Consider the following 27620-nt stretch of genomic DNA (forward strand, 5'->3'; position numbering starts at 1 on the left):
GAAACTTTCTAACAATTCAGATTTTTCTTTATTTATGAGGAATGTATATTGTTAGTCACGGTTATCAGGGGACACATCAAAGCGGAATCGTAAACCTGACTGCAGCCCCGGTAGCACCAAGTCTGTGCTTGGGCTCTTTCCAATCTGCTCTTGGAGTCACACCAGGACCCAAACCAACAGTCGCTCAACGAGAGTAAAGGAAATAGCTTCGAGCAGCGACAATTTTCACAAGTGATTATTCAGAGAATGCACAATAGCCACAGTTCAGACAAATCAACTACAAAGATCATTTTAAAAAAGGAAGAAGGGCGTCCTGGTTACTAAAAACAAAGATTTGACAAAAAGGTGAGCACTGTGGACAGGAGCTGTGCCCCGAGGGGCGCGGGGACACAGGCCGCACGCGGGATCGTCTCCAGCACACACATGAGCACAGGATGCTGTGCCCCCTTCCTACGGCAGAAACCAGATGCGTCTCATCTGACCTTGGGCTGAGTGGGGCTCTGCTGGAGATTCTAACACCCAAGATGGAGCGGAGGGTCTGGACATTCTGTGGGGTCAGCAGGCCAGACCCTCCAGTCTGAAGAGCCTGGGGGACGAGCCACGTTGGGCAAGACAGGCCTCATGTGCCCCCAGCAGGTACGCAGGATGGGGCCAGGCCCCTCCGCCCCATAAGTAGGCACCGTTTCCCTACCAGTTCCTTGAGACACTTGGCTGTTCCACAGACATCTTTAGTATACTTTAAAAAAACTTGAATGTTTTTTTTTTTAATTTTGGTCAATTTTTGGTCAAAAGCACAGAGGAAATAGTAGCCACAAGAACAAAAGTGTGGGTGTATCTACCACTGAAGAGGAGGGCCAGACGGGGTGGCCTTGTCAGTAGTCTGTGGGGTGTAGGGGCGGAGGGAAAATCATGTGAGGGCACAGGCCCGGGCGCTGTCAGGCAGTGAGGGGGGTACCCCTGGAGGTGGGGTGTAGCTGATGCAGGATCGAGCCAGCCTCCAGAGACACTGTAGGCTCTGACCCTGGGAGTCACCACAAGCCTGAGGTATGGACGGGGAGGGGGAGGTGGGGTCCCAGCTCACAGGGTTTTAACTGCTGTTGAGCATCCATCCTACAAAGATTCCCTGATAGGCCAGGAGACCTCAGGCCATGGCTGGCCCTTCTGAAGCGAGCTGGCAAACAGGAGCACTTGATAAATGGAAAATTAGGTCTGACTTTAAATTCTGTGCAATTACAGATTATCTGTAGCAGTTAAGAATCAACATTTATGACATTTTTAAAAACTCCTAATTTACCTATGACTTGGTCAACTTTCTCAGGTGCAGTGTCATGAGGGTACTGGGTGGTACAGTGATCTGACCCAACATGATTGATCTGCCCTGATTCTAAGTCCTGATTATCTGAGCCAAGGACTTGCCCTGCAAGAACCCTTGCTGTGCACTGGGATCTGTGCCCTGCTGGCCTGACAAATCCATAGGAATGCTTCTGGAGGACAGCTGGGCTGGCGGTGTTGTGAGGCATGTCTGTGCTCCCTGGGGCGGACGGTGTCACCCCATGGGGTGTTTGCTACGGCAGGGGCCACCCCTAGGCCTTGCTGGCCCTCTCGGCAGCCCAGCCCTCCCCGCTGGCTAAAGTGCAAGACCCGAAGGTCACTGGACATCACCTGCAGACTCGGGACGTGCCCGCCCTGGGAATTAATGAACCGCAGTTTTACAACCCTGTCCTTGTGTATTTCACCGAATTCTGTAAGTTCACCTCTTATGATCTTGGAGGAAAAGGAGAAGCTTAGTGATCATGAGAGAATTGCAAAAGGGCAGAGGGGAGACGGAGGGGCCTGCAGAATCACCAGTGAAACCTCTGGCCCTGCAGAACTCAGCACAGATGGCGGATGGGGGCCTGACCTGGAGGGTGAGAGTTGGTGCAGCAAACACACGGCAGAGGACGTGGACACCAAAGTGGGGCTGAGCGGGAGGTGGGCCATAGGCCCTCGTGCTTGTGCGGCAGGAGGAGAAGACGGGCCTCCCTTGCCACAGAAAGGGCAGGGGCTGGTGGTGGTTCTCAGGGTCATCAACCTGCTCCCACCAAAAAAGAAAAAAATAAAAAAAAAAAGAAAAAAGGAAAAGACAAGGATCCCCTCCCCTCCCCGAGACTGAAGAGATGAGGAAGCTACGGCCCAGCTGTGTGGCCCCCCGGCCCCGGCCCCCCTCACACGGGGCAGAGGTAAAAGTTCTTCTCCTCCTGGGGCTTGCTGATCCAGTTCCCGTAACCCATGTCCTTGAGGCTCTTCTTGAAGTAGTTCTTGGCGAGCTCATAGTCTCGGGCGGCTTTCTTGGCCTCGCCATACGAGAGTCTGAGAAGATCCCTGCGGTACCGGAACGAGCACAGCTTCTTGAACAGGAGGAAAATGTTCTTCTTGGAGACACGTGACAGTTCGTTCCGTGGCCTGGGGGACGGAGGCGCTGGTGAGTCCCTGGGGTCCAGAGAAGGGGGGGGTTTGTGGGAGGCATGTGGGGGGGGGCATGGTGGATTGGGCCTCACCCGTCCACGGTGCCTCGGGTCCCATCCAGGATCTCGAGGTCGTAGCCGTCAGCCAGGCACCAGTTCACGCTCGTCTCCTTTGTCTTCCCGGACTGCCTCTTGGAGTCGTACACACTGACTCGGCCCACCTAGGAGTCCGGGGGTGGGAGGGAGAAGATGGAGGCCTTCTGGGAAGTCCTGTCGCAGGGACTCAGGGCCCCTGGGGCAGAGGGGGCAGCTGGGGGTCTTTCTCCTGGTCTGGGATGCTGTTTGGTGAACCCTAACTGTATGTAAATATGCTGCAACCTAAGAAGCAAGCCCCTGGTGTCCGAGAGTGCAGAGGACCAGCTCCCGGGAAACCCACGACATTCCTCCCCTGCCCACAGTGAAGGTCAAGGGAAAAGGGAGGGAGCACCTTGGGGTGGTTGACAATGAAGGGGGGCCGCAACCCATCCTCAAAGGCACTTCCGTCCCTCGTCACACGGCAGCAGATGGCACGAGTCAGATGTCCTTGGCTGAACAGGTAGCCTGTGAGGAAACGGAGGTGTGTGCCCCTGTGTTTGCGCCGGGTGTTGCTGAGAGGTGTATGGGGGGCAGAGAGGGGGCCGGGGAGTGCTGTTGAGACAGAGGTGGCACCCTCATTGGCAGGCCTCGTGGGTGGGGCTGCACAGGGCATGTGTCCACTCAAGCCACAGGCACAACACATCGGGCTCCAGGCTGGGGGCAGGGGGTGGGGGTTGGCGGTGGCAAGGAAGCCCAGACCCTGCGGCAGTCTCTGTCACTGGGCAGGCAGGCAGCGGTGGGCCCTTACCCAGAGTGACTGACTTGAGATACACGGGCTGCAGGAAGTGGGTTAGCAGCGCCCCCTGAAGGCCCAGCACATTCCAGCGAAGGATCTTGTCGCTGCATGACATGGTGCGGAGCCTCTCCCCAAGCCGGATGCCGTCCCACGTGGGCACAATGTCACTGGACTCCACGGGAATCGTGCCTTCCCCTGTGGAGGGACTTGGTCAGAGCCACAGGGACGCTGGGGGTGCTGGGGCCAGACCACTCCCCAGTGCGGGGTTGATGGCCCTCATGCTGGGACCAAGGCTGCTCACTGAGCCACTGTTCACAGATTCCTCAGCATCTACTATGCACCAGATATTGGACTCGGTGCTGTGGCCCACAGCTAGCAAAACTGGAAGATCCCCATGCTCCTGGGATATATGTGGGGGCGAGGCAGCAGAAAGGGGCAGAGAAATGGTAAGCCAGCAAAGCCATACAGACATGAGAACTCTGAACAGTGCCAGAAGACTGGGAGGGAGTGATGGTGCAGATGGCAGGGGGCTTCTGGGTGGAACTGCCAGGGTAGCAAAGACAAAGGAGAAGCAATGGCTGAGTAAGAGAGTTTCAGACACAGAGAACAGCATAAGCCAAGGCCCTGAGGCACCGAGAGGTTCAGTTGTCCAGGCTGCTGACAAACAGCCAGTGGGCCTGAGCCATGGCGTGTATGAGTGGGTGTGGCTTGTGTGTGAAGTGTGGTGGGAAACTGCTATAGGGCACTGATTTATTTTAAATAGCTTTATTGAGATACAACTCACCAACGTAAAGTGCACAGTTAAATGGTGTGTAGTATATTCACGGGGCATGTGGCCCTCCCCATGGTCCAGTTTAGAACCGTTCACCACCCTCTAAAGAAGCGTCCTCGTCTCCATCAATCCCTTCCAGCCCAGGACCCAGGCAACCATGAATCTACTTTCTGTCTCTGCAGAAAGTGTCTCTATGCCCCAGATGTTTCGTATAAACATAGCCACAGAATGTGTGACCTTCAGTGACTGGCTGCTTTCTCAGGGCTGCACCGTGTGCATGAACACTGTTTTGTTTGTTCACCCGTGGATAGACACTGGGATGGTTCCCACTCTCACTGTTATGAATAAGCATGCCCTAATCTCCATGGTCCTGGGGACGCGCCCCAGAGTAAGCTGCTGGGTCCTGGGCAGCTCTGTGGGTTTTGGACAAGGAGGTAACTAAGCTGAGGACGGGGGGCAGGCATGAGAAGCCCCCTTCCCTGGCCTGGGGGGAGGAGGAGCCAGTACATCAGAGGGAACGATACACTTGGTGCCCATCTCCATGACTCCTTGCAGCTTGTTCCTGTATCCCTGCTGCCCACCCCCCAAGTGGTTCCCCCCCGCCCCCCCCCGCCCCCCCGCCACAAAGATCAACTATAGGAAAGCGACCTGTCTCCAGCCAGGTTCCTGCCCTGAGCGCCAGGGGAGTGTCTCCATGCCCTGACTCGGAGATCTCCTTGACTAGCAGATTCAGCGTGGAATCCTGGCCCTCCTACATACCACCCCTGACCCCGGGTCAGCCCCCTCCCAGCAAACAGATCCTTAAGCTCTAGCACCCAACAGCAAAAGCCTGGCAGCTATGCCACATGCCTGTGATGGGCCTGGGACTCCGTGGAGCCTTCCTGAGGGAAATAGGGTGGGCGAGTGTCACTCACCGTTCTCCACCTTGGTACGAAGCTTGCCTTGTTTGGGGTTCTCAAAGACAGGGTAATGGCGGGAATCTGTGCTCTCCACAGCACGGTCACTGCAGGACTTGTCAAAGAGGGCGCCATCCCCGCATGGGGCCGTGCTATAGAATAGGGGCATCTGTCAAAGTTCACCTGTGGAGTGGGTCCCTCCAGTTCCCAGGGGCTTGAGAACAGCCAGGTGTGGTGGACACAAGGGGCCTTTCCAGAAGCCTCCCGCGGGCTGTACCCAGTGGTATTACCTCGATCACAGAGCTGAGAGTGGCCCTGTGAATGGCTCTGGGCCAGGAGCGTGTTTGGAGACCCAACCCTGGAGCCTGGCAGGGCCCACGTGGCGGCCACAGACTATACAGACCTGATGTACAGATGGAACGAGACGCTCTTTTTTATTTGGAGCTTTTCTCCTCCCTTGGCAGGCTCAAAGATGCTCTCCTTTGCGGTCTGGGGGTTGTACTTCATCAGCTCACTGTAGAGAAACCTACGAGGGGAGCTCTGGCTAGGACAACAGCCCCAGTTCAGGGATGTGGCCCCAAAAAGGAAGCCCGAGAGGTGCTGGCCGTCTGCGGGTTCTCATGGGGGATAGGTGTTGGGGACCCCTTGTCCAGTGAAGCCAGCCTCTCAACCAGTTCATGTCTGCCAAGAGTGCCTCGCTCTGGCAGCCAAAGGGATCCCAGTGCCCAACCTGGGGGCTCTAGGGGGTTCCAGGCCCACGGGGCTGATGCCTCCCCAGGTAACCTACAGGGCCAGGCAGATGGGCCAGTGCATGGCCTCTTTACCCCTACAGCCCTGAGGACCAGGAGGTTACTGTGCGGTTTTTGAGAAAGGGCCTGAAGCAGAGGTGGAGGGAGGAGGGAGGCTGCAGATGGCGGGTTCCACGGCAGGGGCAGCCCAAGTCTCTGGTGGGGCCCCACTTGCCCACCTGATGAAGCCCCTCCGGGAGATGATCTCTGCGTGGCAGTCGTTGACAGTCTCCCCCTTCAGGCTGAGAGAGTCCCCCTTCACACAGCGGTTCCCTGGAAGGCGTGCAAAGAAAATGTCATATTTCCAAGGGAAGAGAGGCTGAACAGGGCAGGCTCTTTGTTTTTTTCTTTGGGAGAGAACGGGAGTGTGCATGGGGGAGGGAGAAGCAGATGCCCTGCTGAGCACAGAGAGTGCCCAGGATCCCAGGGGCTCTGTACCCCTGCAGGGATCACAGACCTGTGCCCAGGCACCCTGGGGGTTAGGGGCTGAGGTCGGAGTGGGCCTCCTGCGCCCCAGATGCACCCTCATGGCCCTCCAGGAGGCCCTCACTGACCTGTCCCCAGGCTGACCACCACCCCCAGGTCATCAGAGGCCTTCTTCATGATGACGGCGGCCAGGATCTTGCGGCCCAGCAGGGAAGGCTGGAAGCTATTAGTGAGGGCGTTGAAGCAGCGGTGGCTCAGCATGGCTATCTGGTCGTGGAAGGTGCTGCCGGTGAGGGGGAGCTGTGGGCACAAGGCTGTGTCAGGGCCGCTGCGCTGGGGCCCGGCGGGCCGAGAGCTCTCGGCCAAGCCGCCTTTCCCTCTCGCTGTGCTTGTCCCAGCTCTGCGTACCACCGAGGCACAAATGAAAGCCCAGGACTATGTCACAGGACAGCAAGTTAAGAGCCAACTCTACCCAGAGAGGAGTTAGCAGGACCCCAAAAAAAAGATAGCACCAAAAGTAGACGTCTTAACTGTCTTTGGCTGTGCTTCTGGGGACCTGGAGAGGAGGAGCATAGTTCTTCTGAGACTGGCCCCTGTCACTGGGGTTACCTCTGTGAAACCCATGCGCTCTGCCTTCTCGTTCTCCCCAATCAAGACGCGGAGGGCCGCATCTGCTGCTTCCTGCTTGCCTTGCTTCTTGCTGTGTGCGCAGACGGCTGGGAACCAGCGACCCCCAACTTTTGCCTGGTAAACGAACCTTTGGGATGAGAAGCAGGGGATAAAGACAAGCACCCGACCCGACAGCTGTTTCTAAGGCAGCGTTTCCCAGACTCAGGGCACCGGTGCCTGACACCTCTGATAGATCAGATACCACCTGCTCTCTTACCTACTGAGTATTTCTCTCTAAAATGACTTTGCTCAAACGTCAACACATTTCAGAAGGAAACTTTGAGCGCCATTAAGTCACCTGCGACAAATCAAGGGTGGCTCCAGAACTGGGTGACATCATTGTGCCCTTCAACGTGGACGAGGCGCCAGCCCGCAGAGGCTCTAAGCCTCCACTGTAAAGGAGGTTCTCAAGTACCAGGAGGGGTTTAGAGATAATGCCAAGTGCAGACTTTTCTTTGTACCCTAAGCAGAAAGGAGTGGGATGCTCTCTCCCGACTCGAATCACTGCTGTCTACTGCCCTACCTCCGAAGGTGCCAGATTCTTTTCCCTATTCACTTCCCGACAGGATGCAATGTGGAGTGGTCGAAAGGTCATGATCTGCTATACAGAAGGACCTCAGCTTTCCACCAGCCAAGGTCTCAGAATCCTAGTGTACAACCACATCCTGAACTGCCGGGGGGCGGGGGGGGGGAAAGCCCACTTTGGATAATCCACCTGCATGTGAGGCTTCATTTTCGACATTCACTGGCTCAGGCTGTAAAAGAAATCAACCTTCATGTTCACACCAAGCTTCCCACGATGCCCTGCTCATCCTATGTGGCTGCGTGCCTGTGCACCTTCCTCTGCCAGCAGGTGTGTGGGGGCTGGTGGCTGCAGGAGGCTCCGTGAAGGAGAGGGACGTGGCATGAGAAAGGCCAGAAAGCAGTAGGGGCCAAATTGGGCAGGACTTTTGCCTGAGACTCAAGGGAACCTCATGCCTGTTCCAGGTGTTTGAAACGAACATGAATTCTACACACAAAGATACACACACACACACACACACACACACATATACAGAGGCAGGCTCCCCACAGAGACCTCGTGGGCTCAGCTCCAGACCATGGCAATAAAGCCAGTATCACAATAAAGCAAGTCAAATAAATGTTTTGGCTTCTGGGTACCCATAAAAGTCATGTTTACACTACACTGAGTCTCTCAGGTGTGCAATAGCTTTAGTTCTAAAAAAACAATATATATTCCTTAATTCAAAAGAACTTTATTGCTAAGAAAAAAAAAAGGCTAACCATCAATTGCACTTTTAGCACGTTGTAATCGCTGATCAGATTACTCACTGTAATAATGGAAATTATTGGGAGAATCACCACAATGTGACACAGAGACACAGAGTGAGCAAATGCTGTTGGACTGCTCAATGCAGACTTGCCACAAACCTTCCATCCATAAAAGATCCCAGCGCCTGTGAAGCTGTGATAAGCAAAGTGCAGTAAAATGAGGTGTGCCTGTATGTGTACCGAACTATACACGGTACAGGTTGTGGTCATGGAGCTGGAACCCTTCAAACTGCACTGGGCTCTACAGCAGCCGCAGGGAACCCAAGGTTAACCTTTTCCTGGACTGAGGGGGACAGTGAGCTCAAGAAGCAAAGACACAGAAGGTGAGGAGAGGTGTGGTGGTGAGGGGCGCAGGGGCCATCATACGTGGGAATGGCTGTGGCATGCAGGGGTGAGGGAGGGAGGTGGTGCATGGAAGAGGGCACAAGGCATGGGGAGAGGGCTGGGTCCCTCACACCTGTGCAGATGCAGGCAGGAGGGTTTGACCATGGAAAGATAAGGTATCTGTCATATCATCGTTGCTATTTCTCAAGTGTGATGGGAGTCATTGTTTAGAGTAAGGAAGGGGGGTTTTGGTGGGAATCTGAAGAGAGCAAAGGGTTGACCATGGTTTTCTTACAGTGGGAAAGAGAATTTAGTAATGAAAATAGTGAAAACGCTGAAGGGGGCCAGTGGGGATGGGGAGCAAGAGACAGTCCCCATTAAAAAAAAAAAAAAAGTTCCCAGGAAGGCTTTCTGCGGCCAGTATAGACACCCAGCCTCCCGCCACAGGCTTTGGGGTTAACCAGCCCCTTCCCACGACCTCTGGCTTTCTCTTCGCCATCCCCAGGTCCTTCCTAGGTCAGGCCACACCAAGCGGATTCTTGACTTGAGGTCTTTTCAACATGCAACATAGGAGACCTTACTGAATCAAATCTGGCTCCTGTCCAAAGGGAACATAGTCCATAAACATTCTCTGAGTGAACAGAGGAGGGGAGGGTCTGGAGAACCATGCATCCAACATACAGAACCCAAGGCTGGTTTGCTTGCAGGATGTGAAGGGGGTAGAGATGATGATTCACACCTAGGTTTTTGGCCTGAGCAACTGGGTGGATAGTGAGGTCACCTATGGAGATGGGAAGGACCAGGGGAAAAGAGGGTAAAGGGACAAACCCAAGAGCCCAAGAGCTCTATTTGGGGCATGTCAGACCAGACAGGTCCAGGGGAAGCACCAGAAAGCTGGAAGGGAGCCTGGGGCCACACTATACACCTCGTGCTTTCTGGCAGGGATGTGCCAAAGTCCTGATGTCCAGGTTGCCAAGAAGGATAGAGAGAAGGGAAGCCAGTGGGTGAGTGTGTGTGTTCTGCCAGTGGGCCAGTGACAGTGGCCACAGGGGCAGTGCCCGGCCCCTGCCCTGAGGTGCCTGGGCACTGCTGCAGGGTGCGGGGTGCAGGGCCGGGGGAACATCTGCCATGTTCAGGGGCAGTCCCCATGCCCTCCACCTGGCTCACAGGAAGTCCTTGGCAGGGTTTCACGGAAGGCAAAGAGGAGATGGACAGCACGCATGCATGCAGAGTGAGGATGATGACCTGGGAGGGCCACTGAGTGCCAAGGGCAGGCGGGGGGGGGGGGGGTGGGCAGGCCTCGTGGAGCCTGCGCACCCACAGCAGGGGCACAAGGGCCTTCCCTGGTGCCTCGGGTCCATGTGTGAGATGCCCTTCTCATCATGGTGATGCTCTTACATGCAAGGTTAGTAAAAGCCACAAGGACATGAATGGAAGTTCACGTCAACAGAAACAGATAACGTACACACACGAAGAAATGAGTAACATCCCTTTACTATGAAGACAAATTTAAAATAAGACCACTTTGTGAGCTTCTCTCCTTCAACGACCTTTCAAAATCAAGCAGTTTGTTACCACACAGGTAAAAATTCAAACAGTGAAGAACATGTCAGGAGAATGTCCCTCATTTCCTGAAGCAAATGCTGTGGCTGCTTTCCACCCCTGCAGAGAGGACTCTGCTCACCGCCCTGTGCACACCCAGCCTGCTGCTTCTAAGCACCGCGGCCCAGACGGCGGCACACGCATGCATACACTCACACGTACGGCTCTGGCTCGGGGCCACGTGCTGCTCCATGCCAGGTGGGTGCCCGGTCCAGCAGGCCTGCAGATGGCAGAGGCCAGAGGTGCCCTTACAGACAGCACCCTCACCACCCTCGGCCGAAGCGCCAGGACGAGAGACATCACAGACACTGTGAGCTTGCAGACAGTTGCCTCCCTTGCAGGGTGAGGCTGAGCACCTCCCCTGTTAATACATCTCCAAGCTTTCCTGAGAGCATACAGTTTGCACACTTGGTTCTCCCACTGAATTGGAAAAGAACTCCTTCTGAAAGAAATGAGCCCCTAATGTTTCATCCTCAGGTGGTTCTTTCTAGACACACCAAGTCTCCTGACAGCCACACCTCCATCTTTTTCCTTCTGACTTTATATCCTGAGTGGAAAGGCTTTGCTGCTCCAAAACTCTAAAACTAAAAGCCCTGCTTTTACCTAGAGACTTTATGATTCTATGTATATATTTTTAAGATTTTATTATTAAGCAATTTCTACACCCAACATAGGGCTCGAACCCATAACACCAAGATCGAGAGTCACGCGCTCCACCAACCGAGCTGGCCGGGCGCTCCCGTGCAGCTGGAGACACCACACCACACGACATCTTTTGTTGAGATGCCGCAGGTAGCTTCCCCAGCCCCCGCCCACAGCCCTGTCTGCATCCATGTCTGCTGTGAGGGGCTCCATGAGGCTAAGCTCTCCCTGCTTCCGCCCACCGGCCAATGCGCCACAGACCATGCAGCTCATCCCTCCATCAGAACTTTCTGGCTACTCTCCCACATGGACTTTCCATGTGAATCTGGGAATCAGGTCTTCCAGGTCTAAAATAAAGAAATCAATTCTGCCACTGACTTTACTGGGATCATGTGAAAGGCAAAGACTAACCTGGGGACAGCTGTGCTCTCCTATCTGATCACAGAGCATCAGAGCCTGCATGTTTCTTGCTCAGAATGTGCCAAGGTCTTATATCTGCTTAGTTGCTATTGCAAATAGGCTTTCTTCTACTTTATCTTCAAATTGCTGACTACTGCTGCCTGTGGAGAAGTTCTGAAGTTTATAGTTATTTCACAATTCCCTGCTTTCCTGACTTCCCCTCTGGCTCTGATATTTCTTCCCGCTTCTCACATACAGTTCAGGTACTCGATCACAGCATTTGCAAATGACGGAAGCTTCCCATCCCCACGTCCTCTGTCTTAACAGATGGCATCAGATGGTGGTGCCAGCGCACTGAGAAGTAACAAGGACATGGGTATCCACGTGTCCCCTGGCTACTGGGAACAGCTCTGGTTCACCATGAAGTAAGTTGCTGGCTTTTGACTTCAGACGCACTTTTTTACCATTGTCCAACCCATACAGACTAATCTTTGCATGGCACTGAGACACCACCTCTCACATTTTACAACGGCAAAATAAAAATTTTGATTCAGAAATCCCGTCTCCAAAAGTCTGTGTTACGCCACTCCCCTTTTACTAAAGACCTACAGAAGTACTTGTTTCCACCACAACGAAAAGAAATCTGAAGATGGTTTTTGCTTTTATGGAAAAAAGCAAGAAGTGAAAATAGCGTTCAGCGCTGGTTGGACAGCAATTTCAAAGGAATGCTCTCTTTGTTGACTGCGGGGGAGACCTGTGGTTCCATAGTGATCATGGCCAAGGGGACGGGCCATTCTTTACTGCTGATGGAAGCATAAACTGGTATAATCTCATTAGAGGAAAATTCGGCAATGTTTACCAAAGTTTAGCTGCATCTGAAGATGTTATTCACAGCAGCACTGTCTGTAATAGCGAAGCGTGGAAAGGATCCACATATTGGTCACTGGGGCTAGTGGCAGCATATGCCTGTGCCCTGGGACACTTCAGGAGCAATTTCATACAAGGAACAGAAGATGCTATGGAAAACATCCTGAGATTATTCTGTTAGATACAAAAAAGCAAGGCAGGTATGAATGCACATATGTGCTTCCCTGTAACAAAAGGGGAAATGTGCCAGCTTGGCTGGCGTTTGTATGAAGATGCTCTGGAAGGATGCACAGACATGTGAAGTTATCACATTTTGTTGTGTTGGGATGCCTAGGAGGGGAGAGCAAACAAAACCCTTAAAAAAACTATACGTGCCCTATTGCCCAGAAATCCCTCTCCTGAAAATGTCTGCCTTGGACATGCCTGCACATGCGAGCAGACTCAGACATGGAGAGTGCTTCTAGGAGCAAGACATTGTCCAACCCACATGGTGCTGGATGCTGCTTAAATCCGTAATGAAAAGCCTTCGACACCAATAGCAATGTTCTCTTTCTTAAACTAGGTGGTGGATACGTGGGCGTCTGTTTTAGGAAAGACCTCTTGCTTGATAAAACAACTTTAAAGCTGTAAAAGTATCTATTCAACAAAACATGTGGCTGTAGGCGGTGCCTGGCCAGATCAGTCCACGGGGTGTGTGACTCTTGATCTTGGACTCACAATGAGCCCACTTTGGGTGTAGAGCGTAGGTTTAAAAAAAAAAAAAAATTCAGGAAAAATACAGAAATATGTAGCTATAAAAGAAGTCTGATAGGTGTGTGTATCTGAGATACATGATGACCTTCAGTCTCAGTGGTAAGTAAGGGGGCCGGGTATTGGATGGAGAGAGGACTGATGCTTATTTTTGTTTAAAAAGCAAAACGAAAAGAAAATGTACCAATATATGCATGGAAACTTCTAGAAGTACTCAAGAAACTGTTACCAGGATGAGTCTAGGGAGGAACCAGCACTGAGACAGAAAGGGCACTTTCTCTGCAGACGATTTCAACCAGCCTCAACGATTTTCTATGCATATACATATTCCTTTAAAAACTAAAATTAGCTAGAAACATTAAAAAGGAGCATACTTGCTGCAAGAGTGACTACTCTCTGGACGGCCACTGCGGGTCCTCTGGGGCCCACCCTCCCGGCACCGTGGTCCCACTGCCCTTCCTCGCCCCCTCCCCGGGGTGCATGTGGCCGTGTTGGGGCCTGGACACTCACTTGGGCTCATGTGGAGGGCCGGACTGGTCGACCAACTTGAACTCAGCTGCAAAGCCGTGGGAGCGGGCGTACTCTAACAGGCCACCCACGGGGTTGGTGTTCAGGTATCTGACCAGCTCACCAATCCTCCTGACCTTGTTGGGCATCCCAGACTCCAGGTTATCAAACGACTCTGTGTTCGTGCCCCCGGGCTGAAGGAGAATTGGTCACACAGAGAGGAGCCATGAGCACTCTCGGACATGAAGAGGGACGCGTGGGCGGGCCTGAGCTGCGCGGTCGCTCCAACGGCCCACCTGGGTTTCAGAAGTGGCCGAGCTGGTTGCCTCTCCATGCAGAGCCTTCATGGCTTCCTCTGCGGCCATCTGCTTGGCCACCTTCTTGCTGGGGGCACTCACGGTGGGGAAAGTATGGGCTCCCATGGCGACACAGTACTGGAACCTGGCAAGAGAGCAGAAGGGCCAGGGTTAAAGAGGTGCTGACAGGAAAGACCCACCTCACCCCCACTGGGCCATCCTCTACCACCTGGCACGGCTTCACACCCATCGCCCCTGGGCCTTGGCCACACAGCCCCTCTGCCTCGACAAGTCAGCACCCTCCACCCTCCTCTACCCCCGGCCTCTCAGCCTGGCTGACCCCAATGTAACATGTGAGCATCAAGCTGGCTGTGCCTCCTCCGGGGAGCCCTCCTCGTGAACACGTCGGTGTGCGGAGCCGAGGCTGCCTTTCAGACTCGCCACCATAACTGCCAAGCTGAGAGTCTCCCTAGTGCTTGGTCCCTGCTTCGCCCTCTGAGTTCCTAATCCCAGACTGTCTGCTCCACAGCAGCAAGCATGCCTTGCGGCTCCCCACTTTCCATACTGCAAACAGGTGTGGCTGCTCAGTGGGTTAATCTGCCATCTCTCAGGAGGCAAGCAGAAGAATGTATCTCTCGTCTGAGAAAACCTCAGTGGAGATACATGACACAAGAGATGTACTTGGGGTCATGGGCAGGGCCTTCTCTGGACAGGAGGCGGAATTCACAGGAACTCCCCAGCTTGTGCACACACTCAAGCAAGGTAGTGACGGGGTTCTTCCCAGAAAAGAAGGATGTCGCTGAAGGGGTGCTGGGCTGGGCCTCTGCAGTCTGGAGAGAACGAGACACAGAAGAAAGCTGAGAAACCACAGGCCAGGCCATCCTGGTAGAGAACAGTGAGGGCTGAGTACCCGCAAGGGCTAGCTTTCCAAGGGAAGGGGGTTGAGGGGGTTTCTGGGCAGGAAAGGGTGAGCTACTGGAACGTTTTGGGTCTCATGTCTTATCTGCTAACAATGGAACTTGGATTGGGTCATCGTTAAGTTTGTTTCTAAGCCTGGAACCTGTAATTCCAGTTGGGCTGGGAGGTGGGCAAACAGGAATGCTGGGTGTGAGGGGGGAGTGCAGCTGAAATGGGGCCAAGGCGGGAGGGGGCCAGCTGCTTGTGTTCAGACCACCTGTGGCAGTCAGTTGACATGTCACTACATTGGGGATGTGGGCAGCGCACAGCAGCCTCCCAGAGGGCAGGATGCCTACCTTCTCAGATCCCTTCTCCATGGAGCAGTCGTAGGGTTCTTCTGGTCTTCCACTGTCCTTGGCTCTCGCTTCCTCAAGCAGGATTGTCATGGCTTTGAGGGCTGCATCCTGCTTGGCTACCTTCTTGCTGCCAGCTTCAGCTGGGGGGAACTCTCGGCCACCAATGATGACTTGGAATTTAAATCTTGACAGAAAGTGAGTAGACGTGTGAGCACAGGCCCAGCCATCCCTGCCGCCCTCTCCATAGGGCCCTGCACCCTGGAGCCTCCCCTGATAAAGAGGGGCTCAGTCCCTGCCTTCCGGAAACAAAGCAGCCAGGGACTCTCTCCCCAGAGCTCTGGAGAGCAGACACAGTGCAGGGGAGACCTGCTACCTCTTAGCAATGAGTTAAGACAGAAACTGTACAGAAGATGATGAGCTAAAATCACCACTACGGTCTTGGTTCTAAAGCAGCTGTGGTCGACTAGCCAACTCTAGGGCAGCTCCTAGAGGGAGTGAGGGTTCCTGAGCCTCATGCCCCAGACGCCCCAGACATCAGGTACCTGCCCATCCTTCCCCAGACATCAGGCACCTGCCCATCCTTGGCGCCTGCTCCCAGCCCCGGCACTCTCACTGTCTAGTTGAGTCCCGCTACAGCTCCGTGTCTGCAGCCTGAGCTGAATGGCATCTACCAAGAAGCCTCCGGTTTAGGCCTCTGGACTTAGCTTGGACTTCCTGTGCTCAAGGTTTCAAATTTGTTTGGCTCTCTGTTCAATCTGGGATCTCATTTAAAAAGTAGGTCACATTTCTCATTTCCTGGGTCTTCTGAAAGGTCTGAATATGGCACCAATGTTTCTTACAGCTGGAGTCCAAAGAAAGGTTACCTACAATACCTACTACTCTCCCTCAGTTGTGGGGAAGGTGTGGAGGGAAAAAAAAGCACAAGTGCCACCCAACCTCTATCCAGAAGAGTCAGTCCTGGCCTGGTCTCCACACAGACACACCCTTCTTGGAACAGGTCTCCTGCAATGCCATCCCTGTCATGAAGACGGTTGACATAAGGAACGGGGGTCACAGCCGGGAAGCCATGCCCTTGGAAACCAGCCCGTGGCTAACGTAAAGGTTCATGGAACTGCACCCCACCCCCCCGACCTGCTCTCTGGTGGTGGTGTACAGCCTCTATCCTGTGCTGCCAGCCCTGCCCTAGGCCCTTTGGCAGCCCTATCTGTTTGCAGGCCTGCAGGGGTGTAGGCGTGAGCCGGCTGCTCAAAGGAGAAAAGCATGGTGCACTCGAATTGCCACCTTTAATAGGCCCGTCAACTTGTGATGCTACCCTTTCCTGGCAGGAGCTGAGCAGTGGGTGGCTGGGCCCTGCCCTGACCCACCAGCTCCTGTGTCCTCTGGGTAACTCCAATTAGAGAAAGGTCCATGGAAGAGGGTGGGAGGGGGTCCAGGCTTCATTCCCTCCAGGCTGACACCTGGAGGCATGGAAGCTAGTCCAATAAGCTGCCTCCCAGCCCAAGGGTCAGCCTCCTTACTGCTCAGCCAGCATTCCAGCTGGTGCAAGGCCTACGTTTCCTGCTCCAGATCTGGAGGGAGGGCCAAGGGGGGCAGTTTAGCCAAAAGGCAGAGAGGCAAAGCGAAGAGGTGGGGGCCACCCCGAGTTGAGAGGCTGCTCTGGCGTCAGGGGCAGGAGCACCTGACCCCGACCCCGGACGGCTCCTGGGCGGTCTCTTACCGAGGCTCATGGGGCGGTCCGCTCTGCTCTAGCAGGTTGAACTCACAGGTCTGACTAGCGAACTGAGCATACTCTAGCAGCCCGCTGATGGGGTTCTTCAGCTGGCACTCTGTCAGTTTCTTGTAGGGTGAGCACCGTGGCCAGCCGTGGCTGTAGAAGGAGGGCATCTCCATGATGGCTCGAAACTCACCTGGTGCCGCGTGGATACTATTCAAGTCATCTGGGATGTCGTCTGTGGCCCACTGGCCATTTTCAAAGTCAACATACCCTGTTTTTGAGGGGCCATTGTCATGGGCAGGCGGCTTCGGTTTTACTGGCTCTGGCACAGCCTCCTGCCTGTTCTCCAGCTTTATGACAGGTTCCTGCCCATTCTGCACTTCTACGGCCGCCACACCGTCCGAGGCGGCTGGCGCGGCTACGTGACGGGAGGCCACAGCATCTCCTTTGGTCTCAGGCACAGCAGCTGGGATGGTCTCGGGGCCGAGGTCTGCATTTCTCTTCATTTGTATCCGCTCTCGCTTCTTATCAGTCAGATACCATATGGGGGGCGTTGTCCCTTGCCTGTAGACATCGCCCTGCCTTTCCAGGTCAATCAGCACAGCATTTACGTCTCGGGCCCTGGTGAGGCCAATATTTTTAGCCAAGTTCAGGGCAGAGGAGCTGCACACGTTAAACAGGTAGTCGCAAACTTTCTCCTTGAGCTCAGCCATGTCAAAAGGCTCAGAAGGAGCTTCTGAGGCAGACTTGAAGCTTCTGTCTTCAGTCTCCAAGCTGGGCTCTGAGTCTGGAGCTTCCTGTCGACGAGCGTATACACTGGCTACTTGGCTGTGCCGGTTCCCAGCCTGCGTGGCGATTCTCCACAGAGGGGGTGTTCCTGCCTCCCGATGCAGCTGACCCTTCTTTGCCAGAGAATATAAAACTCGATTGATTTCCCTCTTCGGGACTCTGAACTTTGCAGCCAGATCATGGGCTGTGGCAGCCTTCCCTTCTCCGAGCCCCCGCAAGAGCTCTAAGACTCTCTCCTCCTCGCCCTGGCTGATGCCTAGTTCCTGGAAATGTGAGGAGAGCCAGTCGACACCTCTCCACGGTACAGTCCTGCTGCGTGGGGAAAGACACAGAGACTCCCTCTGGAGCACCTGACTTCTGGGAGGCACGCCCCTGGGGATACCTGAGGTCCCCAGTTCCCTGCTTCTGGAAGGTGGTCCTGGAAACCTCGGCCCAAGTCCAGGGACAAATGGTGGCAGTGACGGTGCCTGTCTTCCAGTTAGGGGTGCTGCAGGGAGCAGCCCCTTGAGAAACTCTATTTGCTGGACCTGGAAACTATTCGGATAAGATCTCGGGCCTGGCCATTGGAGTCCAGGCTTGCTGTGCTCATAGCCTTGAAATGGATGGGGTTGGTATCTGTTGAGGGGACACCCCTGCAGAACGAGAAGATGGAAAAGAAAGTGAATCTGGACCACAGTGGTGTGCCTGTTCCTTCTCTGTCTAAGGGCACCACATTGGACTCCCAGCGGGCACAGAGGTGAGGGCAGAGGTGGCCATGGGAACCAGCAACGGGGGGCCTGGGCCCCCCCAGCATTGCCTGGGACCACCACAGGGAAGAATGGGGGGCAGGAGGCAAAGCTGCCAGGAGCACGCGGGGCGCTGCCACCGCTGCAGGGCCTTTTAAGCTACCCTCAAGCATTCTCTCCCCCTTCCCAGGATTTTAGGGGGTTAAGAATGAAGCTGTCCACTCTGCAAAGTAATTAACCTTTTAAGATAAAAACAAATAAGTACCATTTTGTTTTAAACACAAAGCAGAACAACCACCTCAAAATGCCAAGGGAGTCAAGGGATGAGGAAGCAGTCTCCATGGGGCCCCAGGTCTCCTGAATCCAGCATCTGGACGGCGGGGACAATGGAAAGATGCGCATGGGTGGGATGGCCGGATCCCCAGTCCTCCGAGGCCACCACAGGGCCTCCTTCCAGCTGGGGAAGGACAACCGGACCTTGCAGCTTCACGTGTCACCCCCCCCCCCCCAGGAGGCCCAGATTACAGTATCCTCAGGGAAAAAGCACACACTGTCCTCATGCTTCAGTGCAGCACCCAGGCTTAGAAGGGACATTGGGCACTGTCACCCAAACCACCCTGGCCTCCCTGGGATATGTGCTGTGGCCGTCCCCTCTCCCACACTCCCTTTACTGCCTCTCAAGGACAGCTTTCACCTCATGTCACCCAGCCTCCCATTCTCTGGAGCACAGGCTGTGGCACTGTCACAGCTCTCCCAGGACACTGAGCACCTGTGACCTCTTCTGCTACCACATGGACCAGTTCTTGTCCTCTTTCCCAGGTGCTGTGTGTGTGTGAGGGGTAGTGGCAGGAGGCATTTAAGGGACCCAGGGGGCAGGGGTGACAGGGAGCAACAGTGTTTCCTCAGGCTTGTCCCCTCCCCTGTTGGAATTTCTGAAGGCTCTAGGGACCAGCAGGCAGCTGTGCCCTGCCTACTAGAACTTCAGCCACCACCCCCACCCGGTCAATTAGGCTCTCAGTTAGGTTGGTGGTGCCCTCACTGCAGGGTTCCTTCATGGCCCCTACCTCCCTCCTTCGGCCACACTAGTGGCCTGTCTGCCCTTCATTCTATCTCCCTGCTCCTCTAGCTGGGGCCACCTCCACTCCTCAGACCCTGGAGCTCTTTCCAGGAAAGGACCACACAGATGTCCAGGGGCAGTGGCAAGGCCATGGCACACAACTTGTCAAACAAAGCCCTGCGTGGGGGTTGCAGTCTGGGGAGTCCTGCTCTTTTCTGACAGTGACTTTCCTGTGTTTCTACAGCTTCCATCTGTGCTCTGGAGGGACTGCTGTGCTAGTGGCTACTGTGACTGGGGCTCAGCTGTTCCCAAGGCTTCCATATCCTTGTGGCCAGCTCCCTCCTACCCTAGGGCCCTGTCCCCTCTGCTTACTCTGGGGTCCCCACACACTGCGGTAGGATGCGGACAGTGTGGAAGCCCTGGTCCTCACTCGGAGGTCAGCTCAGTTTGGCAAGCGTACAAGGGCTCATAGTGGATGAAGAGTGTGCTTACAGACGCCTCTCCCATGGCCTTGCTACACGGCCCCTGGGTCTCCCATCCCTTATCTGTCTGTCCAAGTTCCTTTCTTCCCTTCTGTATCATTGGTCCCCAAGATTTTGTCTAAGGCTCCTTCCTCCTTCCCCGGGTTATCAGCCTTCCAGTGTTCAAATCTCCTCCCTCCAGCCACCACCTTGTAAAGCTAAAACTCGAATTTCTAAACACCCAATCTGTCCACGTAGATACCCCTCATGACCTCAAACACACATAATCTGAACCAAACTAACCTTTCCCCTCAACCTAGCCCTTCTATTACAACTGCTGATGGCAGGATTCCCCTCGTGGTTGTTACGTGAAACCGGAGCCAGCTCTGCCCCTGGCCTTCCTCCCTTGCCATCCATGTCCACTATGTAGTTGCTAAGCATGATCTTGTTTGCCCCCACCCCGTAGTTTCTCATAAATGTGTCTTTTTCCAGCGCCAGCCCCTAATTACTTCTCATAAGGCTGCACAAAGCCTTCATCTCTGCACCCCTCTGCTCCAACCCAGCGTGCCCAACCATGTATCTGCTGCCCCGGGGCAGCTCTGACCCTTCCCTTAGAGATCTCCATCACTGCTACTCCTTCTGGAGACTTTTCTGACTTGCAGCCCATGGGAGTTTCCTCTCCTTGAACCCCTCCCTCTCAACTCCTATTATACCACTTACTTTACCTTTTATCTGTACTTTACTACTGCTTTTTTCTTTTTTTTTTTTTTTTAATTTTTATTTATTTATGGTAGTCACAGGGAGAGAGAGAGGCAGAGACACAGGCAGAGGGAGAAGCAGGCTCCATGCACCGGGAGCCCGATGTGGGATTCGATCCCGGGTCTCCAGGATCGTGCCCTGGGCCAAAGGCAGGCGCTAAACCGCTGCACCACCCAGGGATCCCTGCTTTTTTCTTTTAACAGCACATATAGATTGTGGTGTACCTGCAAGGTGATTACCAATATCAAGTGCTGCAGAAATTATACTCGAGCCTCCACTCCCGAAAGTCTCCATCAGGGATGAGTTGGGGATGGGGGTGGGGGCAGTCTACCTCACAGTGAGCTCCCAGGGGCGTGAGGACATGTCTATGTCATCTCTGCACCTCTAGCATGATCTTGACCCAACATCTGAGGTACTAGACTGGGGAAACAAGATGCCCCAGAGGTGCAACTCTTCCATCTAACAGCATCATCACACGGACTTTTGGGATTTTCCCACTAGCTGTTGGAGTGACTCTGGTAAAACAATTGTTTTTGCAAAGTGGTTAAAGTCAGCTTCTTGCTAAATGTCAATTTAAACTGCTGCTATTTGGCTAAAACCTGCAAAATATTTGAATGTCCAACTATAGAAGAGGAGCCGAATCGTCTTATGACACATTTATGTTATGGAACAGTATTTTTTTTTCTAAACAATGTGTTTCATATTCACCTGGAGAAAATTTAGTAATGATACAATGTTAAATTAAATAACAACAAAGAAGCAAGTTGAAAAAGAACAGTTAGGCTATAAGCTCATTTTGGAACCAAAAGGAAAAGCCCCATCTTATGTGCATGTGTGAGCACACCACAGTGAACACGAGACAGAAGGAAGAAGAGTGTATGTGTATTTGTTTACAACAGTTATTTTAAGGAATTTACAGGGTGAGTGCTTTCTACCCCTTAGGTCTCTTGAAAGCCAAGCCAAAGCATGGCTTGAGAACAGCCATGTGAAAAGCCACTGAATGGGAGAGTGAGCCCGTGGGGATCCTTCCTAAATCCCTCAACATCTCCCAGTCACTTCACATTCACGGCCCTACCCATTTCACTTTTATCTAATCTCACACATTTAGGATCAAGAGCTGAGCCTCCACTTTTACCACACAGGCTCCACAGGGTCATATATGGGTATGTGTGAAGAAATGCTTTTCCTTCCGGTCAGGTGTCCCTAATCCTCTCAAGGAAGGGATATAGCATCTAAAAATGGAAGTATAATTTACATAATAAAGTTTATCTTTTTAGTGTATTACTCTGAGTTTTGACTGTATGGAGTCCAAGCATATACAGCCCTGTAACTGCCGCCACCATCAAAGTACAGGACGTTTCTGATGGGGGAACATAGGGCTAGCTGAGGACAAGGCATGAGCCTGAGACAGCATATTGACAAGTCTTTGAAACAGGCAAAGGGACATTCCTCGACGGACTCCACTGCCTCGATGTTCATACTTTGCTGAGGGCAAAAGGCAATCTTAGCCCGACCCCCCGAAGCCTGTAAGTCTACTTTAACATATAAAAATTCCTTTAGAAATTTCCTTTATCTCTACCTCCTAAGATACATGTTGGCAGTCATCCCCCAAGCACATGGCCCACCGATATCCATCTGAAGGGTCTCATGACTCAGGGTTTATCAGACGGTAATAACCTTTCCCCAACCACAGCTAGCCCCCTCAAGGTCCTGGAAACCTTGCTCCCAAAATTCCTCAGAGAGTACGCTATCGCCAAACCCCTCCAACTCCCAGGTATATAATCAGCCACCCCTCATAACCCTGGGGCAGCAGCTCTTCCTGCCCACGGGTCCCGTCCCAGGGCTTTAATAAAACCACCATTTTGCACCAAAGACATCTCAAGAATTCTTTCCTGGTCGTCCGCTTTGGGCCTCGCCTATATTCCAAAACTTCATCAGTTTCCATCTCCCCAGAAGGTTCTCATGCACTATGCCATCAGTCCTTCCCCCAGCTGCCTCCTGTTTCTATGCCTCTAGCTTTGTTCTTCCTACAGTGTCGTGTAAAAGGACCTGTAAGCTTATTGTCTTTGAGCCTGGCCTCTTCTGCGGCGCAGAGGGAATGTGAAGTTCTAGTCGTGGGACCAGCAGCTTCCTCTTCCTTTCTGGCCTAGCAGTATACCATCGTGCTACCCACTCTGCTAATCCAATCATCTGTTGAAGGGCAAGTAGGCTTTTCCAGGTTTTAGAATAATGAATACAGCTGCTCTGTACAAACTTTCTCCTATAGGTAAGAAGGGCTATTTTTCTTTTCCCAGAAGCCTAAAGGAAGTGGAAAGGGTGCAGAGAGGGGGTGGGTAAGAATGAAGCGTGTTGCCCAAGAGGCGCTAACACTGGGCCCTTGCAGAAAGGGAGAGGGCTGCCTAGGCCGGGGCTCTGCTCCTCTGACCCCTGCGCAACCTCCCCTAAAGCGTCCTTCCCCGTACTGCTCAGCTCCGAGGGATTAACAGGCAGGAGGCAAATTCCTAGAACATGGCGCATGCTCACACAAGCACGCGCACACACAAGCATATACACACACAAGCCCACGCACACAGGCACACACAGCACACTCAGGTCCGAGACGCGCAGGCCAGCAAGGTCTGCATTGAGGCGGCCTGGCTGGCTTACCTTTCTGGGGTCCATGGCTTCCTGGATGCATGTCCCGGGGCAGAGCTGGCGACCTCCCTCCCCGCCACCCCACCCAGGCGGCCCTCCCCAGGTGGGCTGGCCACCCGCCTGCTGAGCAGACGCCAAGTGCCCCACTGGGGGTCAGCAGCGTAGTAAACAGCCTGGGCAGGCGGCCTGGTGGGGAGGCGAAATGGCCCAGGTTCAATTTCACTTTCGTTTCTTCTGAAGGACTTCCCCTTTGGAAAGTTTAGCAGGGAGGAGGGGCTTGAACCGAGCCAGCAGGAGCCATCTGCTTTCACACCTATTCCAATCTAATCCTTTTCTTGCAGGACGTTGGGACAAGATAACCTTTCTATAGAAAAGCAGCTAAATGCATGCATTGCCCCACGCAGGAATACAAGGCACAGAGCAGAAGGAAACAAAGCCTTGCTGTGCCCCGGCTCTGCAGAAACAGCCTGAGGCTCTGGCCTCTGCCTGTGAGTCCAGCACTAGTGTGGTGATGACGGGGTGGGGGTAGCTCTCTTCAGATGACTAGTTCCCACTCTGGACCATTTGTTCACATTCCCAGCATGTTATAAACGAACTTAAACCAACAACAGCATGGGCATATTTTAGGGTCTACATCATGAAACAGGCCCAGCACATGTTCCTTTCTCCTCAGGCAAGGGTTAAGTACTCTCCAGGCACTACCTCCTTCCTGGTCACAGCTCTGCCAGAGAGGCATGATTCCCGAATTACAGATGTAGAAACTGAGGCTTAAGACGTGCTGCTGATAAATCCAGGCCTTATTCTGCATCACCCTGGCCATGACTTCCCAAAGTGATTTCATGATAGGCTTATATATTTCCTCTATTTTGTCCAAGCCATCAATTTTGGTGATAGATAGTCCCCATCCCTCCCCAGTGAGGAACTGATTCTCTGTGTTTGACTTCCACTTCGTCCCCACTGTCTGTGAGATTCACAAGGCAGCCCTTCCCAGCATCAGGTCCAGCTGGTCCACTCTGAGCATCCACCTTCCAAGTATTCATCATCCCAATTTCACATTTCCTGTGTGCTGTGCTTTCTCCATTCTGTGCCTTTGCACATTTATTCCTTGGCCTAGAATGTATGTCTTATACTCCTTCTGATGAAACAGTCTTTCAAGATCTGCTTGATGAAGCTATTACCTCCTAGGAAAGCCTCACCTACTCTGGGTTGAGGAATGGGTGCAGTCTGTAGTTCCTTGTTTTGTGCTTCCCCATGACTCAGCACTTACCCTACTAGAGCACTTCTGCCATCCTCTGAAAATGCCTCATTTAACAGAACTTGCCAAAGCACCTAGTGTGTGCCCTGTGAAGTGTTTGGCACTGAGGATATGCCTTCTCTGCTAAACAGCCTGGTGGTGAAGAATGGCCCTCAGCAAGGATCACAATGCTATGGTTATGTATCTGCCTTGAGCGACTTCTCCTCCAAGCAGGGAATGGGTGTTCTACATCCTCACACCCCCCCCACACACACACACACAGTGACCTTTAGAGGGCTGGTTAGGTAACTAACAGACTACTGGGTAGAAAGAAAGGAATTTCCTAAGAAGAAACTGAAAAGACGGGCAAACCGACAAAGTGGTACAATCTCACTGTGTCAGGGAAATACAAGAAAGGCCACAGAGAGTGACTGCCTGTCCCCTAGAGAGGCACCTCCACCGTCGGATTGGACCAGGCCAGGCAGGGGCCAGGGTGCAGAGCAGCCCCTTATCACTATGGGAAACCAGTTTCCCACAATGTAGGAAGGTATGAAGATTCACTCCCTACAGTTCAGCAGTTCCACTTCCAGACCTGGATACATGTACACAGAGTTCAGAGTTACCTTACTTGTAACAGCTCCCAGCCTGGAAACATCCCAAATGTCCATGAAAAGTTAAATGGCTGAATGGTGGCACATGCTGATGACAGAGTATTATATAGCAGCAAATGTGAAAGAACTGTAACCCCAAGCAGTAAAGTGGGTAATTATGAAAACGTGACAGTGAGCAAAAGAAATCATGTACACACTGGTTCTACCCACATGAAGTCCCAAATGGGGCAAACCTGTAGTAGGCACCGCACAAAAGCCAGGATGGGATTACCTCCAGGGAGGAAGGAATATCCTGGGTGCTGGTGATATTCTAGTTCTTGACATGGGTGGTGGCTATGAATACTGGCTGCTTTCCCATAGTTCATTGAGTTACACACTTGGGCTTTATGCACATTTATGCATGGATGTGCTATATTTCACAACTGGAAAAGGTTAAAAACAACAATAGAGTCTCCCTATGTTCTATTTTCCACATAAGTAAAATGTGGTAGGTCTTACCTCTGTTTTCCTGCTTTGGGCTAAGCAATCCCACAGCCTTTGATCCTTCCACAATAATGGTCTAGAAAAGCCTCCATCACAACTACTGTGCAGGGAAAGCTGCCCCACTGCCATCTCCATCTTTTTTAACCTGCCACAGGCTGCGGTGCGGAAGAAGGGAAGATGTGCTCCCCGAGAGGCTGAGCATGCACTGTCCTTCACCCCCAGCAGCTCCAGCACCTGCAGACGGTTTACCTCATGAGTATCCATCACCCCTCAGTGACTGCTTTGGCTCCCACACAGTTGTGAGGCAGTGATGTCAATCTTTGTGCTACCCTATTGTTCGGACTAGACAAGTTGGATGAAGCACTTTAAAAAAATTAACCAAAATACAAACAAGCCAAAAACCTGCCCTCAATCCTGTAACGGTAATTCATAGGCGCCTACCTTTCCCATGCTTCCTCTGGGAAAAAAGCACCATGAACACCCAGGTGCTTCCTCTGGGGCCCATGAGTGTCTGCTTGGGAAGTACCCCAAATGCAAGTCTTCCTCTGCACATACCACCTAGGGCTACTTTCTAGCAACCACCTAAATGAGTTACCATGGAAAATAAGGTATGCGTAAAAAGGCCCCTCCCTCAGCATCTGAAAGTCTGGCTTCCCCATCTGGCTGCTGGCTCCCTGTGTGCCTCTGTGGGTTGTACTTCCTCAGCGATGGGGAAGGAGGTGTTATTGGTTGGTCTGCTGGGCTGGCTTTAGTCTCCAATCTCTGCTGTCTTTGTTTTTGAACTATAAATGTTAGTCTGGCTTTGAAATGATTAATTTGGCTTATTATGTATAACCTGACTGTGTGCAGGGAGGCATATTTCCAACAGTCCTTTCACTCCGTCATTTCCTATAGCCAGACTTTATGCACATATAGGCTACATCTAACTGAACCATCTATGTCCCTTTTGTATGGCAGACATCTGAGAACTCCTTCAATATTTGCTCATATAGCCATGCTGCAACACAAATGTACTGCCTGTGAATGTATGCTACTTAGCATACATACATGTTAAAACATACATGTTTTAAACATGTTATTTAAAAAAGTAATAAATTACTAAGTTACTTTTAACTACTACCGCATCATTTATTTCCCAACAGGACATGCACATAAATAAACTCCTGTTCTTAAGTCCTAGGAAATCCATAGTAAGTAATTCACAGAGCTACGAATATTAGCTGATTTCCCATAGTTCACTGAGTTACACACTTGGGCTTTATGCACATTTATGCATGGATGTGCTAGTGTTTATTCAAAATAACCCACTTGCTTTGATAACCTGTAAGACTTTCTGCTTGTAGATCGGTGACTTGTCCAACAGCTGAGCAGTGCTCCGCAACTGTATTTATGCTGACATCTGATGTTAATGACTAGACTGGCTTTTGAAGTTGCAACAAGGTAAGAGATGTCTCAAGTACCCCAGAAGACACGGACGTCTCTAATAGCACTTCCACTAGCAGGAACTGCCTGTACCCAATCAAAGTTGGGTAAATGAAAGAAAAGTGGTATTTATCAACTATCTACAGGCACCAGGCATTGTGATAGCAGGTGTTCTCATACAGGAAAGATACAACATTAGTAATAATGTCAAAACCGTATAAGAATAAAGGCTACCAGGCCTGTGCTAAATATTTCACATGGAAGTTTAAACCATTCATGTATATTTAGTCTTCTAAAACTCCACAAGATAACCTTCTTGTGACTTTATGCATCAGTTCCTGACACTCTCAATCTGTCTCTCCCATGCCAGACTGGCCTGGCACATGCCATGTGACTGACTTCCAGTCTGGCTCTGGCTGACACAGAGAGTTTCAGCTACTGGCCCCCATCTGGGCTCTTCTAAGTCAGGGTCCATGACAGAAGGGGGGGGGGCTCCCATTCACTTTTGACTTCTCTTCTTCCCTAGCAGCCAGCCTATAAGTGGACGGGCTCAGTCCCAGCTCCCAGCAAAGGTGATATCCCCATCTCACTGCCTGTATGAGGCAGAGGAGACAGGTGCAGGCTTGTGCTTAGGCAGACCCACGATGCCCCTCAGTTCTGCATTGTTTCATGGGGAAGAAGCCTAGTTACCAACAGCCAATTGCTGAGCAGTCCTTTGCCGAATGGTCAATTCCCTGAATGACCAATTTACTAAATAAGCAATCTGCTGACTTCACTTTTTTCTTTAAGCTCTCTAGTCTTAGCTGAGCAGTTTTTAATTCCATCTTCATAATAGTCTTAGAAGAAATGTACTCTGCCCGCCTCCTGTTGCTGTAGAGCTGAAGACTGAGGAG

At 52.5% G+C, this 27620-nt stretch overlaps 1 protein-coding gene and 1 long non-coding RNA gene across 9 annotated transcripts in view; one reads left to right on the forward strand and one right to left on the reverse strand.

The window, feature by feature from the left end:
- Positions 1-5: 5 nt before the first annotated feature.
- ADAR (adenosine deaminase RNA specific) overlaps positions 6-27620 on the reverse strand; it is a 38773-nt gene continuing 11158 nt past the window's right edge. For 4 of the 8 annotated variants that reach the window (XM_077900855.1, XM_077900853.1, XM_077900854.1 and 1 more), the window contains 14 exons: positions 16556-17973; positions 14839-15022; positions 14267-14415; positions 13586-13730; positions 13293-13483; positions 6729-6954; positions 6326-6497; positions 5951-6044; positions 5387-5509; positions 5002-5135; positions 3328-3510; positions 2932-3044; positions 2538-2665; positions 6-2442 (listed from right to left, as the gene is read on the reverse strand). In XM_077900855.1, coding sequence (XP_077756981.1) covers positions 2205-2442; positions 2538-2665; positions 2932-3044; positions 3328-3510; positions 5002-5135; positions 5387-5509; positions 5951-6044; positions 6326-6497; positions 6729-6954; positions 13293-13483; positions 13586-13730; positions 14267-14415; positions 14839-15022; positions 16556-17265 — 2790 coding nt within the window. In that variant the 5' untranslated portion in view covers positions 17266-17973 and the 3' untranslated portion in view covers positions 6-2204. Of the gene's footprint in view, positions 2443-2537; positions 2666-2931; positions 3045-3327; positions 3511-5001; positions 5136-5386; positions 5510-5950; positions 6045-6325; positions 6498-6728; positions 6955-13292; positions 13484-13585; positions 13731-14266; positions 14416-14838; positions 15023-16555; positions 17974-22989; positions 23203-27620 lie in introns of those variants that run through there. The other 4 variants (XM_077900852.1, XM_077900849.1, XM_077900850.1 and 1 more) reach the window with 4 other exon arrangements.
- LOC144315788 (uncharacterized) lies at positions 22455-27296 on the forward strand. Its single transcript, XR_013381567.1, has 3 exons — positions 22455-22609; positions 23319-23465; positions 26649-27296. It is a non-coding gene; the product is annotated as an uncharacterized LOC144315788 (long non-coding RNA).

This window comes from Canis aureus, chromosome 6 (assembly GCF_053574225.1).
Source record: "Canis aureus isolate CA01 chromosome 6, VMU_Caureus_v.1.0, whole genome shotgun sequence".
NCBI lineage: Eukaryota > Metazoa > Chordata > Mammalia > Carnivora > Canidae > Canis > Canis aureus.